The sequence below is a fragment of the Salvelinus fontinalis genome, chromosome 29 (genome assembly GCF_029448725.1).
Source record: "Salvelinus fontinalis isolate EN_2023a chromosome 29, ASM2944872v1, whole genome shotgun sequence".
Taxonomy (NCBI): Eukaryota; Metazoa; Chordata; class Actinopteri; order Salmoniformes; family Salmonidae; genus Salvelinus; species Salvelinus fontinalis.
Genome location: NC_074693.1, coordinates 2391458 through 2417875, shown reverse-complemented (window position 1 = coordinate 2417875; position 26418 = coordinate 2391458). Strand labels below are relative to the sequence as shown.

Genomic DNA, 26418 nt, shown 5'->3' with positions numbered 1-26418 from the left:
CAATGCAGCCCAAAACCAGCCCACAGCTAACAGGCTACCCAGCCCACAGCTAACAGGCTACCCAGCCCACAGCTAACAACAGGCTACCCAGCCCACAGCTAACAACAGGCTACCCAGCCCACAGCTGACAACAGGCTACCAAGCCCACAGCTGACAACAGGCTACCAAGCCCACAGCTAACAACAGGCTACCCAGCCCACAGCTAACAACAGGCTACCCAGCCCACAGCTAACAACAGGCTACCCAACCCACAGCTAAAAAGCTACCCAGCCCACAGCTGACAACAGGCTACCCAGCCCACAGCTAACAACAGGCTACCCAGCCCACAGCTAACAACAGGCTAAACAGCCCACAGCTAACAACAGGCTACCCAGCCCACAGCTAACACTTAATCTAGGCCAAGGACTAGACTGGAGTTTATCCTTATTGAAAGCAACTAATTTCACCACTTTTAGTCTTGAAATCTTTGGTTGTTTACAACACTACTGACTATGTTTAGTACATGGCCTCAAATGTGAATCCTTAAAAGAGATGGGTGTGGCTAAAGTTTATGAGGGTGTAAATGATGCTGATTGGATATAGACAACAAAGAGCTCTCCAGTAGGTACCAAAACATTCAAGGGCCATTTTCTTAAAAGTGAGGTTACAAGTTCATTAACTTTCAAAGCAGAATTACTTTCCCATTGTTCCTCAACTGCAGTGTATGATATACAATTGTCTAGCTCTGAGTCTCTACTTTTATCCAATGTAAAAAACGATTTCAAATTTTGCTGCATACGACCAAACCAGGTGGTGGGTCACATGTGACCCGTTTCAGGAAACTAGGGGTGTTACGTTGCGGTTCACTACTTAACAAAAGCCATATGAACAATCTTTTTTTTTTTTTTAATCAAAATTTGTTTTTGGGCAGAAATGCATTCTGGAACATGTGAACTTTCATGTGCCTTAATAACAAAAACGTGTATGCCATCTGTAAATACTAATACAATTCTTTAATTACAAGCCTAGTTGGTTTAGGCACAGAAAAAGTGAACAATCTTCCCGCTAGCCATGATTGGCTGAGATATTGAGTGGGCTGGACATGCCAAGAGATGAGTTCTGATTGGTCTACCATGTAGCTCGTTTCCGTCTATAATATGAGCGGGTCAGTATGTGTAGGTGATCCTTTCTATAATATGAGCGGGTCAGTATGTCCAGGTAATCCTGTCTATAATATGAGCGGGTCAGTATGTGTAGGTAATCCTGTCTATAATATGAGCGGGTCAGTATGTCCAGGTAATCCTGTCTATAATATGAGCGGGTCAGAATGTCCAGGTAATCCTGTCTATAATATGAGCGGGTCAGTATGTCCAGGTAATCCTGTCTATAATATGAGCGGGTCAGTATGTCCAGGTGATCCTGTCTATAATATGAGCGGGTCAGTATGTCCAGGTAATCCTGTCTATAATATGAGCGGGTCAGCATGTCCAGGTAATCCTGTCTATAATATGAGCTGGTCAGCATGTGTAGGTAATCCTGTCTATAATATGAGCGGGTCAGTATGTGTAGGTGATCCTGTCTATAATATGAGCGGGTCAGTATGTCCAGGTAATCCTGTCTATAATATGAGCTGGTCAGTATGTCCAGGTAATCCTGTCTATAATATGAGCGGGTCAGTATGTCCAGGTAATCCTGTCTATAATATGAGCGGGTCAGTATGTGTAGGTAATCCTGTCTATAACATGATGGTCAGTATGTGTAGGTAATCCTGTCTATAATATGAGCGGGTCAGTATGTGTAGGTAATCCTGTCTATAATATGAGCGGGTCAGTATGTGTAGGTAATCCTGTCTATAATATGATGGTCAGTATGTGTAGGTAATCCTGTCTATAATATGAGCTGGTCAGTATGTGTAGGTAATCCTGTCTATAATATGAGCTGGTCAGTATGTGTAGGTAATCCTGTCTATAATATGAGCGGGTCAGTATGTGTAGGTAATCCTGTCTATAATATGAGCGGGTCAGTATGTGTAGGTAATCCTTTCTATAATATGATGGTCAGTATGTGTAGGTAATCCTTTCTATAATATGATGGTCAGTATGTGTAGGTAATCCTGTCTATAATATGATGGTCAGTATGTGTAGGTAATCCTGTCTATAATATGAGCGGGTCAGTATGTCCAGGTAATCCTGTCTATAATATGAGCGGGTCAGTATGTGTAGGTAATCCTGTCTATAATATGAGCGGGTCAGTATGTGTAGGTAATCCTGTCTATAATATGAGCGGGTCAGTATGTGTAGGTAATCCTGTCTATAATATGAGCGGGTCAGTATGTGTAGGTAATCCTGTCTATAATATGAGCGGGTCAGTATGTGTAGGTAATCCTGTCTATAATATGAGCGGGTCAGTATGTGTAGGTAATCCTGTCTATAATATGAGCGGGTCAGTATGTGTAGGTAATCCTGTCTATAATATGAGCGGGTCAGTATGTGTAGGTAATCCTGTCTATAATATGAGCGGGTCAGTATGTGTAGGTAATCCTGTCTATAATATGAGCGGGTCAGTATGTCTAGGTAATCCTGTCTATAATATGAGCGGGTCAGTATGTGTAGGTAATCCTGTCTATAATATGAGCGGGTCAGTATGTGTAGGTAATCCTGTCTATAATATGAGCGGGTCAGTATGTCTAGGTAATCCTGTCTATAATATGAGCGGGTCAGTATGTGTAGGTAATCCTGTCTATAATATGAGCGGGTCAGTATGTGTAGGTAATCCTGTCTATAATATGAGCGGGTCAGTATGTGTAGGTAATCCTGTCTATAATATGAGCGGGTCAGTATGTGTAGGTAATCCTGTCTATAATATGAGCGGGTCAGTATGTGTAGGTAATCCTGTCTATAATATGAGCGGGTCAGTATGTGTAGGTAATCCTGTCTATAATATGAGCGGGTCAGTATGTCTAGGTAATCCTGTCTATAATATGAGCGGGTCAGTATGTCCAGGTAATCCTGTCTATAATATGAGCGGGTCAGTATGTCTAGGTAATCCTGTCTATAATATGATGGTCAGTATGTCCAGGTAATCCTGTCTATAACATGATGGTCAGTATGTCCAGGTAATCCTGTCTATAATATGATGGTCAGTATGTGTAGGTAATCCTGTCTATAACATGATGGTCAGTATGTGTAGGTAATCCTGTCTATAACATGATGGTCAGTATGTCCAGGTAATCCTGTCTATAATATGATGGTCAGTATGTGTAGGTAATCCTGTCTATAACATGATGGTCAGTATGTGTAGGTGATCCTGTCTATAACATGATGGTCAGTATGTGTAGGTAATCCTGTCTATAATATGAGCGGGTCAGTATGTGTAGGTAATCCTGTCTATAATATGAGCGGGTCAGTATGTCCAGGTAATCCTGTCTATAACATGATGGTCAGTATGTGTAGGTGATCCTGTCTATAACATGATGGTCAGTATGTGTAGGTAATCCTGTCTATAATATGAGCGGGTCAGTATGTGTAGGTAATCCTGTCTATAATATGAGCGGGTCAGTATGTGTAGGTAATCCTGTCTATAACATGATGGTCAGTATGTCCAGGTAATCCTGTCTATAATATGATGGTCAGTATATCTAGGTAATCCTGTCTATAATATGATGGTCAGTGTGTGTAGGTAATCCTGTCTATAACATGATGGTCAGTATATCTAGGTAATCCTGTCTATAATATGATGGTCAGTATGTGTAGGTAATCCTGTCTATAACATGATGGTCAGTATGTCCAGGTAATCCTGTCTATAACATGAGCGGGTCAATATGTGTAGGTAATCCTGTCTATAACATGAGCGGGTCAATATGTGTAGGTAATCCTGTCTATAACATGAGCGGGTCAATATGTGTAGGTAATCCTGTCTATAACATGATGGTCAGTATGTGTAGGTAATCCTGTCTATAACATGATGGTCAGTATGTGTAGGTAATCCTGTCTATAATATGATGGTCAGTATGTCCAGGTAATCCTGTCTATAATATGATGGTCAGTATGTCCAGGTAATCCTGTCTATAATATGAGCTGGTCAGTATGTCCAGGTAATCCTGTCTATAACATGATGGTCAGTATGTGTAGGTAATCCTTTCTAACTTTTAATAAAGATATATCACGTAGTAGAACTGCATCAGTGTTGCTCTCCACTCTCTGGACGACCAAGTTTTGAAATCAGTGGAATTAGAGTCTGATAGCTAAGGAGATAAAACACCTGTCTCTGGATTACATCTTCAAACTAAAGGACAACCGTGGCGTCCGTGACAGGGAGAAACGTCCAACCATGATGTATACAGGTAAGAAAGTGTAGCTAACTACATTTTCTGATATTACACGTCTAATTTTGACAAAGTCGTTTTCATTTCAAGTTAAAGTGTACTGTTAGCTAACTAGCTAATGTTAGCTGTCTGGCTCGCTAGTTAACGTTACGTGTATGATCTTATTATTCGTATCTCAGTGCCATTTGATTGGCTAGCTATAGCCTAAAGTTAGCTAGCTAACATTGAACATGGGTGGTTAGCTACCTGCAGATTCATTCAGGGTAGTAGCATCATGAGTTGGGATTATGGTTCATTGTTTACCTAGCTAGCTAGCTACATGTCTTAACAAAATGACCACACCTATGCAAAAGTAACCATTTTGGGTGACTTTGTAAATTTCAGTCTGGCCATCTACTCCGATTTCAGAGCACTCTCGTCTGAGTGTGCCTGAGTGGAGAATAACTGCTGAATTTCCCAAAGCTCAACACCCGTTGAATATGGCCGATGTCAGTAAACGTCGGCAAAAAAAGTGCAATTAAATTGTTGCCAGGAGCACAGTTACAGTCACCAACGCTCTGGATAACATGAAAACAGCCTAACCAGCTCTGCTAGGGAGAGTAAAATGGTCAGAGTGGGATGTTCTCTCATTATGTGTCTGGAAGTAGCTAGCAAGCTAACCAACGTTAGCCAGGGTGCTTGACTGCCGTTGTGAGGTCAGAACACTCAGAACACTCGGATCAACCCTACTCAACGGCCGGAGCGTCCAGTGTGCTCTCTGAACGCTCCGAGAGCCAAAACGCTCTGAATTTACGAACTGACAATCTGACGGCACAGTTGCAGTCACCAACTCTCTGGATAACATAACAGCCTAACCAGCTCTGCTAGGGCGAATAATGTTCAGTGAGCTGTTCTCTCATTTGTGTCTGGAAGTAGTTAGCAAGTTCGCTTGGGTGCTTGACTGCTGCTGTTAGAAAGAGCCGTCGAATCGACCGTTAGAGATGGGTGGGGCTAAAGCTTAAGAGGGTGTGAACGATGCTATATGGGTATAGACAAAGAGCTCTCCAGTAGGTATCAAAACATTCAGAGGCCATTTTCGCAAAAGTGAGGTTACAAGTTTATCAACTTTCAAAGCAGAATTACATTCCCATTGTTCCTCAAATGTAGTGTATGATCTGCCATTTTGTAACTCTGTGTCTCTGCTTTTAACCAATGTAAAAAATAAAATAAAAAATCAAATTTTGCTACATAAGACTGAATCAAGGCAGTCAAGTCACCTATAGGGTGCCATTTGTGTGCAGGGAGCTCATTTAGAGCTGTGGAGCCTCTGTTCCCAGTCCCCCTCTAATCCACCATTTGATACAGACCCCAAGGTGACAGACCATCAAAGGGTGCTATTACATAAAACCAAAACACACACACACTCAAGAGGCCTCCACAATTGCAAATGAATATCAATGAGATTCTTTCTTTAGATCACAGCCAGCTAAACTCTGACTCGCCAATAAAGAAACAAAGATTGTCAGTTGCCTTTTAATCCTGAGAAACAAAGCAGATTGGCCATTGAATAGTTAATGGCCAGGCTAGCTGTAGTGATTATAGAAGGCTTTATGGACATGGTGCCCGTCAATACACTTACTATCTGACAGCTTTACATAGAAATAAAAGATGCTGCTGAGAGAGGTTTGCACGATGGGAGACGTAGCGGGACCAGGGACAAGGGGAGAGGTAAGAGGTAGAGAGCGAGAGAGAGGTAGAGAGCGAGAGAGAGGTAGAGAGCGAGAGAGAGGTAGAGAGCGAGAGAGAGGTAGAGAGCGAGAGAGAGGTAGAGAGCGAGAGAGAGGTAGAGCGAGAGAGAGGTAGAGAGAGAGAGAGAGGTAGAGAGAGAGAGAGAGAGGTAGAGAGAGAGAGAGAGAGAGAGAGAGAGAGAGAGAGAGAGAGAGGTAGAGAGAGAGAGAGAGAGAGAGAGAGAGAGAGAGAGAGAGGTAGAGAGAGAGAGAGGTAGAGAGAGAGAGAGAGAGAGAGAGAGAGAGAGAGAGAGGTAGAGAGAGAGAGAGGTAGAGAGAGAGAGAGGTAGAGAGAGAGAGAGAGAGAGAGAGAGAGAGAGAGAGAGAGAGAGGTAGAGAGAGAGAGAGGTAGAGAGAGAGAGAGAGAGAGGTAGAGAGAGAGAGAGGTAGAGAGAGAGAGAGAGAGAGAGAGAGAGAGAGAGAGAGGTAGAGAGAGAGAGAGGTAGAGAGAGAGAGAGAGGTAGAGAGAGAGAGAGAGAGAGAGAGAGAGGTAGAGAGAGAGGTAGAGAGAGAGAGAGAGGTAGAGAGAGATGGATGGATAGAAGATGGATGAAGAAAATACAAAAGCTGCAGGGACTATCTGTTACCCGTGTCGGTGACTAGCAGAGAGACAGAAGAGTGTTAATGAAAACGTGATAACAGAGACAGATGTTACCTGTGTTAGTGACTAGCAGGGAGATGTTACCTGTGTTAGTGGCTAGCAGAGAGACAGACGTTACCTGTGTTAGTGACTAGCAGAGAGACAGACGTTACCTGTGTTAGTGACTAGCAGACAGACGTTACCTGTGTTAGTGACTAGCAGACAGATGTTACCTGTGTTAGTGACTAGCAGACAGATGTTACCTGTGTTAGTGACTAGCAGACAGATGTTACCTGTGTTAGTGACTAGCAGGGAGATGTTACCTGTGTTAGTGGCTAGCAGAGAGACAGACGTTACCTGTGTTAGTGACTAGCAGAGAGACAGACGTTACCTGTGTTAGTGACTAGCAGACAGACGTTACCTGTGTTAGTGACTAGCAGACAGATGTTACCTGTGTTAGTGACTAGCAGGGAGACAGATGTTACCTGTGTTAGTGACTAGCAGACAGATGTTACCTGTGTTAGTGACTAGCAGACAGATGTTACCTGTGTTAGTGACTAGCAGGGAGATGTTACCTGTGTTAGTGACTAGCAGAGAGACAGACGTTACCTGTGTTAGTGACTAGCAGACAGACGTTACCTGTGTTAGTGACTAGCAGACAGACGTTACCTGTGTTAGTGACTAGCAGACAGATGTTACCTGTGTTAGTGACTAGCAGACAGATGTTACCTGTGTTAGTGACTAGCAGGGAGATGTTACCTGTGTTAGTGACTAGCAGAGAGACAGACGTTACCTGTGTTAGTGACTAGCAGACAGACGTTACCTGTGTTAGTGACTAGCAGACAGATGTTACCTGTGTTAGTGACTAGCAGGGAGACAGATGTTAAGAGCCGTTAAATTCTACAACCACCTAAAAGGAAGCGATTCCCAAACCTTCCATAACAAAGCCATCACCTACAGAGAGATGAACCTGGAGAACAGTCCCCTAAGCAAGCTGGTCCTAGGGCTCTGTTCACAAACACACCCCACAGAGCCCCAGGACAACAGCACAATTAGACCCAACCAAATCATGAGAAAACAAAAAAGATAATTACTTGACACAATGGAAAGAATTAACAAAAAAACAGAGCAAACTAGAATGCTATTTGGCCCTAAACAGAGAGTACACAGTGGCAGAATACCTGACCACTGTGACTGACCCAAACTTAAGGAAAGCTTTGACTATGTACAGACTCAGTGAGCATAGGCTTCCTATTGAGAAAGGCCGCCGTAGGCAGACCTGGCTCTCAAGAGAAGACAGGCTATGTGCTCACTGCCCACAAAATGAGGTGGAAACTGAGCTGCACTTCCTAACCTCCTGACAAATGTATGACCATATTAGAGACACATATTTCCCTCAGATTACACAGATCCACAAAGAATTCGAAAACAAATCCAATTTTGATAAACTCCCATATCTACTGGGTGAAATTCCACAGTGTGCCATCACAGCAGCAAGATGTGTGACCTGTTGCCACAAGAAAAGGTCAACCAGTGAAGAACAAACACCATTGTAAATACAACCCATATTTATGTTTATTTATTTTAACTTGTGTGCTTTAACCATTTGTACATTGTTACAACACTGTATATATATAATATGACATTTGTAATGTCTTTATTGTTTTGAAACTTCTGTATGTGTAATGTTTACTGTTAATTTTTATTTTTTTCTTAACTTTTGTATATTATCTACCTCACTTGCTTTGGCAATGTTAACACATGTTTCCCATGCCAATAAAGCCCCTTGAATTGAATTGAATTGAATTGTTACCTGTGTTAGTGAGTAGCTTGGTGGCCTCGAGAACCTTCTCTGTGTAGACTCCAGGCTCATAGTTGTCCATCTCACATGTGACCACATGGACCACCCTGGCAGCGCGGCCACGGATGGCGCCGGCCGTACGATCCAACCCGTCCACATCCTTCTCCTGCAGCGCTATCACACACTTGTTGACATCCTCCAGAATGTGGTTCTCTGGAAGAGAAGATACAAAAATAACCAACATTTATTCATATTCTATTATAAAAACATCCATAGGTATCGGACAATCCTACTGAAACTGTTTGGGGGACAGTCTGCCAGACGAGCCACAATAATACTGCTTTCTCCCCTTTATCCGAGACAAGATTAGAGTTTATATATATATATGTTTTGATTACTTGGTGACCTGCACACTCCCGTAACAAGGGACACAGATGTTAACAACAGGCAGCGTCTGCGGTAACAGGATTGGTGCTCAGAAGCAGGAAATCTTCCTCCTTCATGGCAGATGTGTTAGCCTTGTCCCTGGATTAACACTGGGGGACGGGGCTAACAAACTAACCAGAGGAAGAGATGACCAGAGGAAGAGAAATATGGGGGAAGAGATAACGAACTAGGAGGGGGAGCGCAACAGAAAATGTTAGAGTCATCCCTCTCATTTAGACTCCATGTTAGAGTCATCCCTCTCATTTAGACTCCATGTTAGAGCCATCCCTCTCATTTAGACTCCATGTTATAGCCATCACTCTCATTTAGACTCCATGTTATAGCCATCCCTCTCATTTAGACTCCATGTTATAGCCATCCCTCTCATTTAGACTCCATGTTATAGCCATCCCTCTCATTTAGACTCCATGTTAGAGCCATCCCTCTCATTTAGACTCCATGTTAGAGTCATCCCTCTCATTTAGACTCCATGTTAGAGCCATCCCTCTCATTTAGACTCCATGTTATAGCCATCCCTCTCATTTAGACTCCATGTTATAGCCATCCCTCTCATTTAGACTCCATGTTATAGCCATCCCTCTCATTTAGACTCCATGTTATAGCCATCCCTCTCATTTAGACTCCATGTTATAGCCATCCCTCTCATTTAGACTCCATGTTAGAGCCATCCCTCTCATTTAGACTCCATGTTATAGCCATCCCTCTCATTTAGACTCCATGTTAGAGCCATCCCTCTCATTTAGACTCCATGTTATAGCCATCCCTCTCATTTAGACTCCATGTTATAGCCATCCCTCTCATTTAGACTCCATGTTATAGCCATCCCTCTCATTTAGACTCCATGTTATAGCCATCCCTCTCATTTAGACTCCATGTTAGAGTCATCCCTCTCATTTAGACTCCATGTTATAGCCATCCCTCTCATTTAGACTCCATGTTAGAGCCATCCCTCTCATTTAGACTCCATGTTATAGCCATCCCTCTCATTTAGACTCCATGTTATAGCCATCCCTCTCATTTAGACTCCATGTTATAGCCATCCCTCTCATTTAGACTCCATGTTATAGCCATCCCTCTCATTTAGACTCCATGTTATAGCCATCCCTCTCATTTAGACTCCATGTTAGAGCCATCCCTCTCATTTAGACTCCATGTTATAGCCATCCCTCTCATTTAGACTCCATGTTAGAGCCATCCCTCTCATTTAGACTCCATGTTATAGCCATCCCTCTCATTTAGACTCCATGTTATAGCCATCCCTCTCATTTAGACTCCATGTTATAGCCATCCCTCTCATTTAGACTCCATGTTATAGCCATCCCTCTCATTTAGACTCCATGTTAGAGTCATCCCTCTCATTTAGACTCCATGTTATAGCCATCCCTCTCATTTAGACTCCATGTTATAGCCATCCTCTCATTTAGACTCCATGTTATAGCCATCCCTCTCATTTAGACTCCATGTTATAGCCATCCCTCTCATTTAGACTCCATGTTAGAGCCATCCTTCTCATTTAGACTCCATGTTAGAGCCATCCCTCTCATTTAGACTCCATGTTAGAGCCATCCCTCTCATTTAGACTCCATGTTATAGCCATCCCTCTCATTTAGACTCCATGTTATAGCCATCCCTCTCATTTAGACTCCATGTTAGAGTCATCCCTCTCATTTAGACTCCATGTTATAGCCATCCCTCTCATTTAGACTCCATGTTATAGCCATCCCTCTCATTTAGACTCCATGTTATAGCCATCCCTCTCATTTAGACTCCATGTTATAGCCATCCCTCTCATTTAGACTCCATGTTAGAGCCATCCTTCTCATTTAGACTCCATGTTAGAGCCATCCCTCTCATTTAGACTCCATGTTAGAGCCATCCTTCTCATTTAGACTCCATGTTAGAGCCATCCCTCTCATTTAGACTCCATGTTAGAGTCATCCCTCTCATTTAGACTCCATGTTATAGCCATCCCTCTCATTTTGACTCCTTATTAAATGTTAGTCATCCCTCTCATTTTGACTCCTTATTAAATGTTAGAGCCATCCCTCTCATTTAGACTCCATGTTAGAGCCATCCCTCTCATTTAGACTCCTTATTAAATGTTAGAGCCATCCTCTCATTTAGACTCCATGTTAGAGCCATCCCTCTCATTTTGACTCCTTATTAAATGTTAGAGTCATCCCTCTCATTTAGACTCCATGTTAGAGCCATCCCTCTCATTTTGACTCCTTATTAAATGTTAGAGTCATCCCTCTCATTTAGACTCCATGTTATAGCCATCCCTCTCATTTTGACTCCTTATTAAATGTTAGAGTCATCCCTCTCATTTTGACTCCTTATTAAATGTTAGAGTCATCCCTCTCATTTTGACTCCTTATTAAATGGTAGAGTCATCACTCTCATTTAGACTCCTTATTTAAATGTTAGAGCCATCCTCTCATTTAGACTCCATGTTATAGCCATCCCTCTCATTTAGACTCCTTATTAAATGTCAGAGCCATCCCTCTCATTTAGACTCCTTATTAAATGTCAGAGCCATCCCTCTCATTTAGACTCCTTATTAAATGTCAGAGCCATCCCTCTCATTTAACCAGTAGGTTTACAGCCGCTACACTGGGGTGTTGAGAAACCAGTAGGTTTACAGCCGCTACACTGGGGTGTTGACAAACCAGTAGGTTTACAGCCGCTACACTGAGGTGTTGACAAACCAGTAGGTTTACAGCCGCTACACTGGGGTGTTGACAAACCAGTAGGTTTACAGCCGCTACACTGGGGTGTTGAGAAACCAGTAGGTTTACAGCCGCTACACTGGGGTGCTGAGAAACCAGTAGGTTTACAGCTGCTACACTGGGGTGTTGACAAACCAGTAGGTTTACAGCTGCTACACTGGGGTGTTGAGAAACCAGGAGGTTTACAGCTGCTACACTGGGGTGTTGAGAAACCAGTAGGTTTACAGCCGCTACACTGGGGTGTTGAGAAACCAGTAGGTTTACAGCTGCTACACTGGGGTGTTGAGAAACCAGTAGGTTTACAGCCGCTACACTGGGGTGTTGAGAAACCAGTAGGTTTACAGCCGTTACACTGGAGTGTTGAGAAACCAGTAGGTTTACAGCCGCTACACTGGGGTGTTGAGAAACCAGTAGGTTTACAGCCGTTACACTGGAGTGTTGAGAAACCAGTAGGTTTACAGCTGCTACACTGGGGTGTTGAGAAACCAGTAGGTTTCCAGCCGCTACACTGGGGTGTTGACAAACCAGTAGGTTTACAGCCGCTACACTGGGGTGTTGACAAACCAGTAGGTTTACAGCCGCTACACTGGGGTGTTGACAAACCAGTAGGTTTCCAGCCGCTACACTGGGGTGTTGACAAACCAGTAGGTTTACAGCTGCTACACAGGGAGTTGCTTGTGCGTGAACCATGAATCAAACTCTTGACAATAGAACCTGAGATTGAATTCTACGCTGAACAAAAAATACCCTTGACCATAGATAATATTACATTTGAAAAGCACTTTCATTATACAAGATTAATCTCAAAATGAATATGTATTGGCATAGACAAATCAAATCAAATGTTATTTGTCACATGCACCGAATACAACAGGCTTAGTTACAAGCCCTTAACCAACAATGTAGTTAAAGATATATCTAAGAAAATATTTACTAAATAAACAAAAGTAAAACAAATATTCAAATCAAAAAGTAACAAGAAAATGACATAATAACGAGGCATTATACAGGGGGTACAGGTACCGAGTCAATGTGCGAAGGTACAGGTTAGTCGAGGTAATTTGTAAAGTGACTATGCATAGATAAACAGCGAGTAGCAACAAGTGGGGGGAAAAAAAGCAGCTGGGAAACTGAGGATCTGGGAACCCATGCCAAATGTTTTCAGTCAACTGAGGGGGAAAAAGTGTTGTCGTGCCCTCTTCACGACTGTCTTGGTGTGTTTGGACCATGATACCTTGTTGGTGATGTGGACACCAAGGATTTTGAAACTCTCGACTAGCTCCACTACAGCCCTGTCGATATTAATGGGGGCCTGTTCAGCTCGCCTTTTCCTGTAGGTCCACGATCAGCTCCTTTGTCTTGCTCATATTGAGGGAGAGGTTGTTGTCCACACTGCCAGGTGTCTGTCCTCCTCCCTATAGGCTGTCTCATCGTTGTCGGTGATCAGGTCTACCACTGTTGTGTCGTCAGCAAACTTGATGGTGTTGGGAGTCGTGTTTGTCCACACAGTTGTGGGGGAACAGGGAGTACAGGAGTGGACTGAGCACACAACCCTGAGGGGCCGCAGTTTTGAGGATCACCGTGGCAGATGTGTTGTTGCCTATCCTTACCACCTGGGGGGCGGCCCGTCAGGAAGTCGTTCCAGAGGGAGGTGATTAGGGCCAGGGTCCTTAGTGATGAGCTTTGTGGATACTACAGTGTTGAACGCTGAGCTGCAGTCAATGAACAGCATTCTCACATAGGTGTTCCTTTTGTCCAGGTGGTAAAGGGCAGTGTGGAGTGCGAATGAGATTGCGTCGTCTGTGGATCTGTTGGGGCGGTATGCGAATTGGAGTGGATCTAGGGTTTCCGGCACAATGGTGTTGATGTGAGCCATGACCAGCCTTTCAAAGCACTTCATGGCTACCGACGTGAGTTCTACGGGGCGGAAGTCATTTAGGCAGGTGACCTTAGCTTTCTTGGGGACAGGGTCTATGGTGGTCTGTTTGAAACATGTAGGTATTATAGACTCGGTCGGGGAGAGGTTGAAAATGTCAATGAAGACACTTGCCAGTTGGTCCGCGCATGCTTAGAGTACACGTCGTGGTAATTCTTCCGGCCCTGCGGCTTGGTGAATGTTGACCTCTTCAAAGGTCTTGCTCACATCGGCAATGAAGAGCATGATCACACAGTCATCCGGAAAAGCTGGTGCTCTCACGCATGCTTCAGTGTTGCTTGCCTTGAAGCGAGCACAGAAAGCCATTTAGCTCGTGTGGTAGGATCGCGTCACTGGGCAGCTCGCGGCTGGGTTTCCCTTCGTAGTCTGTACAAGTTTACAAGCCCTGCCACATCCAACGAGCGCCAGAGACGGCGTAGTAGGATTCAATCTTAGTCCTGTATTGACACCTGTTGGATGGTTCATTGACGCTTTGCCTATTTGATGGTTCATCTGAGGGCATAGCGGGATTTCTTATAAGCATCTGGATTAGTGTCCTGCTCCTTGAAAACGGCAGCTCAACCCTTTAGCTCAGTGCGCATGTTGCCTAATCTATAGTTTCTGGTTGGGATATGTACGTACGGTCACTGTGGGGACGAAGTCGTTGACGCACTTATTGATGAAGCCGGTCACAGAGGTGGTGTACTCCTCAATGCCATTGGATGAATCACGGAACATCTTCCAGTCTATGCTAGCAAAACAGTCCTGTAGCGTAGCATTCGCGTCCTCTGACCACTTTCGTATTGAGCGAGTCACTGATACTTCCTGCTTTAGTTTTGCGCTTGTAAGCAGGAACCAGGAGGATAGAATGATGGCCATATGGAGGCCGAGGGAGAGCTTTGTAAGCGTCTCTGTGTTGAGTAAAGGTGGTCTGGAGTTATTTTTCCCTCTGGTCACACGTGACATGCTGGTAAAACTGATTTAAGTTTGCCTGCATTAAAGTCCCCGGCCACTAGGAGCGCCACTTCTGGCTGAGCATTTTCTTGTTTGCATATGGCCTTTTACAGCTTGTTGAGTGTTGTCTTAGTTCCAGCATCTGTTTGTGGTGGTAAATAGACGGCTACGAATAATAGACGATAACTCTTGGTAGATAGTGTGGTCTACAGCTTATGCTGAGGTATTCTACCACAGTCGGGCAATACCTCGAGACTTATTTAATATCAGACATCACGCACCAGGAGTTATTGACAAATAGACAGACCCCCGCCCATCGTCTAAACAGACGTAGCGAACAGATGCTGGAACTAAGACCACACTCAACGAGCTGTAAAAGGCCATAAGCAAACAAGAAAATGCTCAGCCAGAAGTGGCGCTCCTAGTGGCAAAGGATTTTAATGCAGGCAAACTTAAATCAGTTTTACCAGCATGTCACGTGTGATCCAGAGGGAAAAATAACTCACGGAGAAGCCAGCCAGCTCTATAATATCCGTGTCGTCGTTTAGCCACGTCTTGGTGAAACATAAGATAGTTTAATGTCCCAGTGGTAGGATAGTCTTAATCGTAGATCGTTCAGTTTGTTGTCCAATATTTGCACGTTGACCAATAATACGGAGGGTAGTGAGTGGTGGTTTACCTACTCGTCGGGGAATTGTTACAAGGCACCCCACCCTCCTCCCCCCTTTCCTTCATCTCTTATTCACGCGGATGACGTGGATTTGGGCCTCGTCTCGACAAAACAGTATATCCTTTGCGTCGGACTCGTTAAAGAAAAAAAATCTTCGTCCAGTTGGAGGTGAGTAATCGCTGTTTTGATGTCCAGATGGTATTTTCGGTCATAAGAGACGGTAGCAGCAACATTATGTAATGTAAGTTACAAACAACGCAAAAAAAAAACACTAAATATCACATTCGGTCAGGAGCCCGTAAAACAGCATCCAGCCCCATGACTTATATAAAATGACATGAACCCTGAAAAGGAAAAGCTCCGCCTCCCCCTCCTACTTACCAGACACACAGAGGAAGTCGTCGATGCTGGTGATGTCATCGACGGCATCAGTGAGGACGCGGACCTGTTTCTCCCAGGACTCTTTGAAGAGGTCCATGTTGTCCTGAGCAACCTTACTGTTGGGCTTGGCAGCTAGAGCCAGCGCTGCATTAATCACCTGTTACAGAGCAATCACACCAATTACTACAGCAGGTAGATTAGCATAAGGAATTACTACAGCAGGTAGATTAGCATAAGGAATTACTACAGCAGGTAGATTATCATAAGGAATTACTACAGCAGGTAGATTAGCATAAGGAATTACTACAGCAGGTAGATTAGCATAAGGAATTACTACAGCAAGTAGATTAGCATAAGGAATTACTACAGCAGGTAGATTAGCACAAGGAATTACTACAGCAGGTAGATTAGCATAAGGAATTACTACAGCAGGTAGATTAGCATAAGGAATTACTACAGCAGGTAGATTAGCATAAGGAATTACTACAGCAGGTAGATTAGCATAAGGAATTACTACAGCAGGTAGATTAGCATAAGGAATTACTACAGCAGGTAGATTAGCATAAGGAATTACTACAGCAGGTAGATTAGCATAAGGAATTACTACAGCAGGTAGATTAGCATAAGGAATTACTACAGCAGGTAGATTAGCATAAGGAATTACTACAGCAGGTAGATTAGTACAAGGAATTACTACAGCAGGTAGATTAGCATAAGGAATTACTACAGCAGGTAGATTGGCATAAGGAATGTGTAATATATCTAAAGACCAGATCAACCTCTCAGACCAGCACACTCACAGTGAAGCTGGCAAGATATGGGACTGGAGGTTGGATGAGGAAGTGAAGCTGGCAAGATATGGGGCTGGAGGTTGGATGAGGAAGTGAAGCTGGCAAGATATGGGGCTGGAGGTTGGATGAGGCAGTAAAGATGGCAGGTTATGGTGGGAGAAGGGGAGGGGTTTAGGAACAGGGGGCTGGAGGTGAGAAGTGTTGGCATCTTGGCAGGACTATGGAGCTAGGGGATGAGCTAAGAGACAATGAAGCTGGGGAGAGGGGGAGGAAGGAGAGGAAGGAGAGGAAGGGGAGCTGGGGAGGAAGGGGAGCTGGGGAGGAAGGAGAGCTGGGGAGGAAGGAGAGCTGGGGAGGAAGGAGAGCTGGGGAGGAAGGGGAGCTGGGGAGGAAGGGGAGCTGGGGAGGAAGGGGAGCTGGCGAGAGGGGAGCTGGCGAGAGGGGAGCTGGCGAGAGGGGAGCTGGCGAGAGGGGAGGAAGGAGAGCTGGCGAGAGGGGAGGAAGGAGAGCTGGGGAGAGGGGAGGAAGGAGAGTTGGGGAGAGGGGAGGAAGGAGAGTTGGGGAGAGGGGAGGAAGGAGAGCTGGGGAGAGGGGAGGAAGGAGAGCTGGCGAGAGGGGAGGAAGGAGAGCTGGCGAGAGGGGAGGAAGGAGAGCTGGGGAGAGGGGAGGAAGGAGAGCTGGCGAGAGGGGAGGAAGGAGAGCTGGCGAGAGGGAGGAAGGGGAGCTGGCGAGAGGGGAGAAGGGGAGCTGGCGAGAGGGGAGAAGGGGAGCTGGGGAGAAGGGGAGCTGGGGAGAGGGGAGGAAGGAGAGCTGGGGAGAAGGGTGGAAGGAGAGCTGGGGAGAGGGGAGGAAGGAGAGCTGGCGAGAGGGGAGGAAGGAGAGCTGGGGAGAGGGGAGGAAGGAGAGCTGGCGAGAGGGGAGGAAGGAGAGCTGGCGAGAGGGGAGGAAGGAGAGCTGGGGAGAGGGGAGGAAGGAGAGCTGGCGAGAGGGAGGAAGGGGAGCTGGCGAGAGGGGAGAAGGGGAGCTGGCGAGAGGGGAGAAGGGGAGCTGGGGAGAAGGGGAGCTGGGGAGAGGGGAGGAAGGAGAGCTGGGGAGAAGGGTGGAAGGAGAGCTGGGGAGAAGGGTGGAAGGAGAGCTGGCGAGAGGGGAGAGAGGGGAGCTGGCGAGAGGAGAGCTGGCGAGAGGAGAGCTGGCGAGAGGAGAGCTGGGGAGAGGAGAGCTGGGGAGAGGAGAGCTGGGGAGAGGAGAGCTGGGGAGAGGAGAGCTGGGGAGAGGAGAGCTGGGGAGAGGAGAGCTGGGGAGAGGAGAGCTGGGGAGAGGGGAGGAAGGGGAGCTGGCGAGAGGGAGGAAGGGGAGCTGGCGAGAGGGAGGAAGGGGAGCTGGCGAGAGGGGGGAAGGGGAGCTAGCGAGAGGGGGGAAGGGGAGCTGGAGAGAGGGGGGAAGGGGAGCTGGGGAGAGGGGAGGAGGGAGAGCTGGGGAGAGGGGAGGAAGGAGAGCTGGCGAGAGGGGAGGAAGGGGAGCTGGCGAGAGGGGAGGAAGGGGAGCTGGCGAGAGGGGAGGAAGGGGAGGAAGGAGAGCTGGGGAGGAAGGAGAGCTGGGGGGAGGAAGGAGAGCTGGGGGGAGGAAGGAGAGCTGGGGGGAGGAAGGAGAGCTGGGGGGAGGAAGGAGAGCTGGGGGGAGGAAGGAGAGCTGGGGGGAGGAAGGAGAGCTGGGGGGAGGAAGGAGAGCTGGGGGGAGGAAGGAGAGCTGGGGGGAGGAAGGAGAGCTGGGGGGAGGAAGGAGAGCTGGGGGGAGGAAGGAGAGCTGGGGGGAGGAAGGAGAGCTGGGGGGAGGAAGGAGAGCTGGGGAGGAAGGGGAGCTGGGGAGGAAGGGGAGCTGGGGAGGAAGGGGAGCTGGGGAGGAAGGGGAGCTGGCGAGAGGGGAGCGGGGAGCTGGCGAGAGGGGAGCTGGCGAGAGGGGAGCTGGCGAGAGGGGAGCTGAGGGGAGGAAGGAGAGCTGGCGAGAGGGGAGCTGAGGGGAGGAAGGAGAGCTGGCGAGAGGGGAGCTGAGGGGAGGAAGGAGAGCTGGCGAGAGGGGAGGAAGGAGAGCTGGCGAGAGGGGAGGAAGGAGAGCTGGCGAGAGGGGAGGAAGGAGAGCTGGCGAGAGGGGAGGAAGGAGAGCTGGCGAGAGGGGAGGAAGGAGAGCTGGCGAGAGGGGAGGAAGGAGAGCTGGCGAGAGGGGAGGAAGGAGAGCTGGCGAGAGGGGAGGAAGGAGAGCTGGCGAGAGGGAGGAAGGGGAGCTGGCGAGAGGGGAGGAAGGGGAGCTGGGGAGAGGGGAGGAAGGGGAGCTGGGGAGAGGGGAGGAAGGAGAGCTGGGGAGAAGGGTGGAAGGAGAACTGGCGAGAGGGGAGGAAGGGGAGCTGGCGAGAGGGGAGGAAGGGGAGCTGGCGAGAGGAGAGCTGGCGAGAGGAGAGCTGGGGAGAGGAGAGCTGGGGAGAGGAGAGCTGGGGAGAGGAGAGCTGGGGAGAGGAGAGCTGGGGAGAGGAGAGCTGGGGAGAGGAGAGCTGGGGAGAGGAGAGCTGGGGAGAGGAGAGCTGGGGAGAGGAGAGCTGGGGAGAGGAGAGCTGGCGAGAGGAGAGCTGGGGAGAGGAGAGCTGGCGAGAGGAGAGCTGGCGAGAGGAGAGCTGGCGAGAGGAGAGCTGGCGAGCGGAGAGCTGGCGAGAGGAGAGCTGGCGAGAGGAGAGCTGGCGAGAGGAGAGCTGGGGAGAGGAGAGCTGGGGAGAGGAGAGCTGGGGAGAGGAGAGCTGGGGAGAGGAGAGCTGGGGAGAGGAGAGCTGGCGAGAGGAGAGCTGGCGAGAGGAGAGCTGGCGAGAGGAGAGCTGGCGAGAGGAGAGCTGGCGAGAGGAGAGCTGGCGAGAGGAGAGCTGGCGAGAGGAGAGCTGGCGAGAGGAGAGCTGGCGAGAGGAGAGCTGGCGAGAGGAGAGCTGGCGAGAGGAGAGCTGGCGAGAGGAGAGCTGGCGAGAGGAGAGCTGGCGAGAGGAGAGCTGGCGAGAGGAGAGCTGGCGAGAGGAGAGCTGGGGAGAGGAGAGCTGGGGAGAGGAGAGCTGGGGAGAGGGGAGGAAGGGGAGCTGGCGAGAGGGAGGAAGGGGAGCTGGCGAGAGGGAGGAAGGGGAGCTGGCGAGAGGGAGGAAGGGGAGCTGGCGAGAGGGGGGAAGGGGAGCTGGCGAGAGGGGGGAAGGGGAGCTGGCGAGAGGGGGGAAGGGGAGCTGGCGAGAGGGGGGAAGGGGAGCTGGCGAGAGGGAGGAAGGGGAGCTGGCGAGAGGGGAGGAAGGAGAGCTGGGGAGAGGGGAGGAAGGAGAGCTGGGGAGAGGGGAGGAAGGGGAGCTGGCGAGAGGGGAGGAAGGGGAGCTGGCGAGAGGGGAGGAAGGGGAGCTGGGGAGGAAGGGGAGCTGGGGAGCTGGGGAGGAAGGGGAGCTGGGGAGGAAGGAGAGCTGGGGAGGAAGGAGAGCTGGGGAGGAAGGAGAGCTGGGGAGGAAGGAGAGCTGGGGAGGAAGGAGAGCTGGGGAGGAAGGGGATGAAGGAGAGGGGAGGAAGGGGAGGAAGGGGAGCTGGGTAGAGGGGAGGAAGACGAGCTGGGTAAAGAGGAGGAAGGAGAGCTGGGTAAAGAGGAGGAAGGAGAGCTGGGTAAAGAGGAGGAAGGAGAGCTGGGTAAAGAGGAGGAAAGAGAGCTGGGTAAAGAGGAGGAAAGAGAGGGGAGGAAGGGGAGGAAGGAGAGGGGAGGAAGGGGAGGAAGGAGAGGGGAGGAAGGGGAGGAAGGAGAGCTGGGGGGAGGAAGGAGAGCTGGGGGGAGGAAGGAGAGCTGGGGGGAGGAAGGAGAGCTGGGGGGAGGAAGGAGAGCTGGGGGGAGGAAGGAGAGCTGGGGGGAGGAAGGAGAGCTGGGGGGAGGAAGGAGAGCTGGGGGGAGGAAGGAGAGCTGGGGGGAGGAAGGAGAGCTGGGGGGAGGAAGGAGAGCTGGGGGGAGGAAGGAGAGCTGGGGGGAGGAAGGAGAGCTGGGGGGAGGAAGGAGAGCTGGGGAGGAAGGAGAGCTGGGGAGGAAGGAGAGCTGGGGAGAGGAGAGCTGGGGAGAGGAGAGCTGGGGAGAGGAGAGCTGGGGAGAGGAGAGCTGGGGAGAGGAGAGGAAGGAGAGCTGGGGAGAGGAGAGGAAGGAGAGCTGGGGAGAGGAGAGGAAGGAGAGCTGGGGAGAGGAGAGCTGGGGAGAGGAGAGGAAGGGGAGCTGGCGAGAGGGAGGAAGGGGAGCTGGCGAGAGGGAGGAAGGGGAGCTGGCGAGAGGGAGGAAGGGGAGCTGGCGAGAGGGAGGAAGGGGAGCTGGGGAAAGGGGAGGAAGGAGAGCTGGGGAGAGGGGAGGAAGGAGAGCTGGGGAGAGGGGAGGAAGGGGAGCTGGCGAGAGGGGAGGAAGGGGAGCTGGCGAGAGGGGAGGAAGGGGAGCTGGCGAGAGGGGAGGAAGGGGAGCTGGCGAGAGGGGAGGAAGGGGAGCTGGCGAGAGGGGAGGAAGGGGAGCTGGCGAGAGGGGAGCTGGCGAGAGGAGAGCGGGGAGCTGGCGAGAGGAGAGCTGGGGAGAGGGGAGGAAGGAGAGCTGGGGAGAGGAGAGGAAGGAGAGCTGGGGAGAGGGGAGGAAGGAGAGCTGGGGAGAGGAGAGCTGGGGAGAGGAGAGCTGGGGAGAGGAGAGCTGGGGAGAGGAGAGCTGGGGAGAGGAGAGCTGGGGAGAGGAGAGCTGGGGAGAGGAGAGCTGGGGAGAGGAGAGCTGGGGAGAGGAGAGCTGGGGAGAGGAGAGCTGGGGAGAGGAGAGCTGGGGAGAGGAGAGCTGGGGAGAGGAGAGCTGGGGAGAGGAGAGCTGGGGAGAGGAGAGCTGGGGAGAGGAGAGCTGGGGAGAGGAGAGCTGGGGAGAGGAGAGGAAGGAGAGCTGGGGAGAGGGGAGGAAGGAGAGCTGGGGAGAGGGGAGGAAGGAGAGCTGGGGAGAGGGGAGGAAGGAGAGCTGGGGAGAGGGGAGGAAGGAGAGCTGGGGAGAGGGGAGGAAGGAGAGCTGGGGAGAGGAGAGGAAGGAGAGCTGGGGAGAGGAGAGGAAGGAGAGCTGGGGAGAGGAGAGGAAGGAGAGCTGGGGAGAGGGGAGGAAGGAGAGCTGGGGAGAGGGGAGGAAGGAGAGCTGGGGAGAGGGGAGGAAGGAGAGCTGGGGAGAGGGGAGAAGGGGAGCTGGGGAGAGGAGAGGAAGGAGAGCTGGGGAGAGGGGAGGAAGGAGAGCTGGGGAGAGGGGAGGAAGGAGAGCTGGGGAGAGGGGAGGAAGGAGAGCTGGGGAGAGGGGAGGAAGGAGAGCTGGGGAGAGGGGAGGAAGGAGAGCTGGGGAGAGGAGAGGAAGGAGAGCTGGGGAGAGGAGAGGAAGGAGAGCTGGGGAGAGGGGAGGAAGGAGAGCTGGGGAGAGGAGAGGAAGGAGAGCTGGGGAGAGGAGAGGAAGGAGAGCTGGGGAGAGGAGAGGAAGGAGAGCTGGGGAGAGGAGAGGAAGGAGAGCTGGGGAGAGGGGAGGAAGGAGAGCTGGGGAGAGGAGAGGAAGGAGAGCTGGGGAGAGGAGAGGAAGGAGAGCTGGGGAGAGGAGAGGAAGGAGAGCTGGGGAGAGGAGAGGAAGGAGAGCTGGGGAGAGGAGAGGAAGGAGAGCTGGGGAGAGGAGAGCTGGGGAGAGGAGAGCTGGGGAGAGGAGAGCTGGGGAGAGGAGAGCTGGGGAGAGGAGAGCTGGGGAGAGGAGAGCTGGGGAGAGGAGAGCTGGGGAGAGGAGAGGAAGGAGAGCTGGGGAGAGGGGAGGAAGGAGAGCTGGGGAGAGGGGAGGAAGGAGAGCTGGGGAGAGGGGAGGAAGGAGAGCTGGGGAGAGGAGAGGAAGGAGAGCTGGGGAGAGGAGAGGAAGGAGAGCTGGGGAGAGGAGAGGAAGGAGAGCTGGGGAGAGGAGAGGAAGGAGAGCTGGGGAGAGGAGAGGAAGGAGAGCTGGGGAGAGGAGAGGAAGGAGAGCTGGGGAGAGGAGAGGAAGGAGAGCTGGGGAGAGGAGAGCTGGGGAGAGGAGAGCTGGGGAGAGGAGAGCTGGGGAGAGCTGGGGAGAGGAGAGCTGGGGAGAGGAGAGCTGGGGAGAGGAGAGCTGGGGAGAGGAGAGCTGGGGAGAGGAGAGCTGGGGAGAGGAGAGCTGGGGAGAGGAGAGCTGGGGAGAGGAGAGCTGGGGAGAGGAGAGCTGGGGAGAGGAGAGCTGGGGAGAGGAGAGCTGGGGAGAGGAGAGCTGGGGAGAGGAGAGCTGGGGAGAGGAGAGCTGGGGAGAGGAGAGCTGGGGAGAGGAGAGCTGGGGAGAGGAGAGCTGGGGAGAGGAGCGCTGGGGAGAGGAGCGCTGGGGAGAGGAGCGCTGGGGAGAGGAGAGCTGGGGAGAGGAGAGCTGGGGAGAGGAGAGCTGGGGAGAGGAGAGCTGGGGAGAGGAGAGCTGGGGAGAGGAGAGGAAGGAGAGCTGGGGAGAGGAGAGCTGAGGAGAGGAAGGAGAGCTGGGGAGAGGGGAGGGAGAGGAGAGCTGGGGAGAGGGGAGGGAGAGGAGAGCTGGGGAGAGGGAGGAAGGAGAGCTGGGTAGAAAGGAGAAAGGAGGAAGGAGAGCTGGCGAGAGGGAGTGGGTAGAAAGACCGGCAGGTACCTGGGGGCAGAGTGTCTCCAGCTGGGATGCAGCCATACGGACCAGCTTGACTCCCTCCTCATTATTAGAGATGGAGCAGGCCAGGTTGGCCACCTAGACACAAACAAACACAGCAGTCAGACTCACACCTACATACAAACTGCATAGCATTGTAGTCTCAATGTTTTACTGTCGCCATCTCAGAGGAGGAGAGAGATGAGACAGTCAGGTTCTGATTATATACAGTACACAGCATGGGAGTGTACCACACCTAGTAAACAGAAACAGTCAGACTCACACCTACATACACCGCATGGTCAGTGTTTCCCCTAGATTCATTTAGCAGCGGAATCATTGACGCCACTCAAAAAAAATGAATAATGAACACAGTGAATTCGGAAATTATTCATTCAGACCCCTTGACCTTCCACGTTACCGCCTCATTCTAAAATTCATTAAATAAAAATAAAAATCCTCAATCTACACACACACAATACCCCATAATGGCAATTTTTGAAAAAAACAGAAATACCTTATTTTCATAAGTATTCAGACCCTTTGCTTATGAGAATCAAAAATGAGCTCACGTGCATCTTGTTTCCATTGATCATCCTTGAGATATTTCTACAACTTGGGAGTCCACCTCTGGACATGATTTGGAAAAGCACACACCTGTCTATATAAGGTCCCACAGTTGACAGTGCATGTCAGAGCAAAAAACCAAAGCCATGAGGTCAAAGGAACGGTCCGTAAAGCTCCGAGACAGGATTGTGTCACGGCACAGATCTGGGGAAGGGTACCAAAACATCTAGTGGCCTCCATCATTTTTAAATGGAAGAAGTTTGGAACAACCAAGACTCCTCTCCTAAAGCTGTCTGCCCGGCCAAACTGAGCAATCAGGGGAGGAGGGCCTTAATCAGGGAGGTGACTAAGAACCCAATGGTCACTCTGACAGAGCTCTAGAGTTCCTCTGTGGTGATGGGAGTACCTTTCAGAAGGCACTCCACCAATGAGGTCTTTATGGTAGAGTGGCCTGACAGTAGCCACTCCTCAGTAAAAGGCACATGACAGCCCACTTTGAGTTTACCGAAAAGGCACCTAAAGGACTCTGACCATGAGAAACAAGATTCTCTGATTTGATGAAACCAAGATTGAACTCTTTGGTCTGAATGCCAAGCGTCATTTCTGGAGGAAACTACGGTGAAGCATGGTGGTGGCAGCATCACGTTGTGGGGATGTTTTTTGGCGGCAGGTACTGGGAGACTAGTCAGGATCGAGGGAAAGATGAACAGCACAAAGTTAAGAGAGATCCTTGATGAAAACCTGCTCCAGAGCCCTCAGGACTTCAGACTGGGGTGAAGGATCACCTTCCAACAGACCACTATCCTCAGCACAAAAAAACACAGGAGTGGCTTCAGGATAAGTCTCTGAAAGTCCTTGAGTGGGCCAGCCAGAATCCGGACTTGAACCCGATTGAATATCTCTGGAGAGTACTGAAAACAGCTGTGCAGCGACGCTCCCCATCCAACCTGACAGAGCTTGAGAGGATCTGCAGAGAAGAATGGGAGAAAGTCCCCAAAATACAGGTGTGCCAAGCTTGTACCATCAGACTCTAGGCTGTAACCGCTGCCAACGGTGCATCGACAAAGTACTGAGTAAAGGGCCTGAAAACATGTAAATGTCTGAACACCATTTTTTGGTTTGTCATTATTATGGGGTTTGTCATTATTATGGGGTTTGTCATTATTATGGGGTTTGTCATTATTATGGGGTTTGTCATTATTATGGGGTTTGTCATTATTATGGGGTTTGTCATTATTATGGGGTTTGTCATTATTATGGGGTTTGTCATTATTATGGGGTTTGTCATTATTATGGGGTTTGTCATTATTATGGGGTTTGTCATTATTATGGGGTTTGTCATTATTATGGGGTTTGTCATTATTATGGGGTTTGTCATTATTATGGGGTTTGTCATTATTATGGGGTTTGTCATTATTATGGGGTTTGTCATTATTATGGGGTTTGTCATTATTATGGGGTTTGTCATTATTATGGGGTTTGTCATTATTATGGGGTTTGTCATTATTATGGGGTTTGTCATTATTATGGGGTTTGTCATTATTATGGGGTTTGTCATTATTATGGGGTTTGTCATTATTATGGGGTTTGTCATTATTATGGGGTTTGTCATTATTATGGGGTTTGTCATTATTATGGGGTTTGTCATTATTATGGGGTTTGTCATTATTATGGGGTTTGTCATTATTATGGGGTTTGTCATTATTATGGGGTTTGTCATTATTATGGGGTTTGTCATTATTATGGGGTTTGTCATTATTATGGGGTTTGTCATTATTATGGGGTTTGTCATTATTATGGGGTTTGTCATTATTATGGGGTTTGTCATTATTATGGGGTTTGTCATTATTATGGGGTTTGTCATTATTATGGGGTTTGTCATTATTATGGGGTATTGTGTAGATTAACATGAAGAAAAACTCTTGAATGAGTAGGTGTTCTAAAACTTTGACCGGTTGCGTGAGGGTACACACACACACACACACACACACACACACACCTTGGCAGCATTATCAGAAAGCACAGCATTGATAGTCACTGTTAAGTTCATGTTTTAAGTATCCCTATACTCTTGTTATTACGGGGCTATCACTCAGTCAAGAGTGCGCATGCGCAGGAAGTCTAGTGGTTGTTGGACCTAGCCTGGAGTGTAATGGCTACTTGTAGTGTGTTCATATAGTATAGTAAACTTTGTTAAACTGGAACTTTGTCGTTGTGTCATTTCGAGTTAACCAGTCACTGCTAGACAGACAATACACAACTTTACATCTGTGTCACCTGAGGATTTTAGCTCCACTGATAAATTAGACTATTAGTGACTTAAATACGTGGATGACTCACAACTTTCCTGCAGATTAAAATCAAGACCGAGGTACTTATTGTTTGGAGCCAAAGCACAGAGAGAGAACCTGGCTGCACATTTTAATTCACCAGCAATAAAGATAAAACACCAAGTAAAAAAAACTAGGTGTTATTTTAGAATCAATTTCAAATCACACATTAGGAATGTGACCAAATAGATTGTAAATCACCTGAGGAACATTGCCACGGTGCAGCCATTTCTTTCTCAGGCCGAATACAGAGAAAATCCATGCTTTTATTGCAAGCAGGCTTGACTACTGTAATGCTCTCCTGTCTGGTCTACCCAAGAAAGCCATTGGTCAACTGTAAAACATACAGCATGCTGCAGCATGGGTACTGACCAAGACCAGACGGAGAGAACACACATTACACCGGTTTAAAGGTCTCTGACTGGCTGCCTGAAAGTTGTAGAAATTATTTTAAGATTTAGATTTTGTTTTTAAATCAATCCACGATTGTGCACCCCAATACATGTCAG

General features: G+C 49.0%; 1 protein-coding gene across 3 annotated transcripts in view; it reads right to left on the bottom strand.

Moving 5' to 3' along the window:
• LOC129827327 (catenin alpha-1) overlaps nucleotides 1-26418 on the bottom strand; it is a 307702-nt gene that overhangs the window by 69967 nt on the left and 211317 nt on the right. For all 3 annotated transcript variants that reach the window (XM_055888075.1, XM_055888076.1, XM_055888078.1), the window contains 3 exons: nucleotides 23019-23111; nucleotides 15547-15703; nucleotides 8463-8663 (listed from right to left, as the gene is read on the bottom strand). In XM_055888075.1, coding sequence (XP_055744050.1) covers nucleotides 8463-8663; nucleotides 15547-15703; nucleotides 23019-23111 — 451 coding nt within the window. The remainder of the gene's footprint in view (nucleotides 1-8462; nucleotides 8664-15546; nucleotides 15704-23018; nucleotides 23112-26418) is intronic.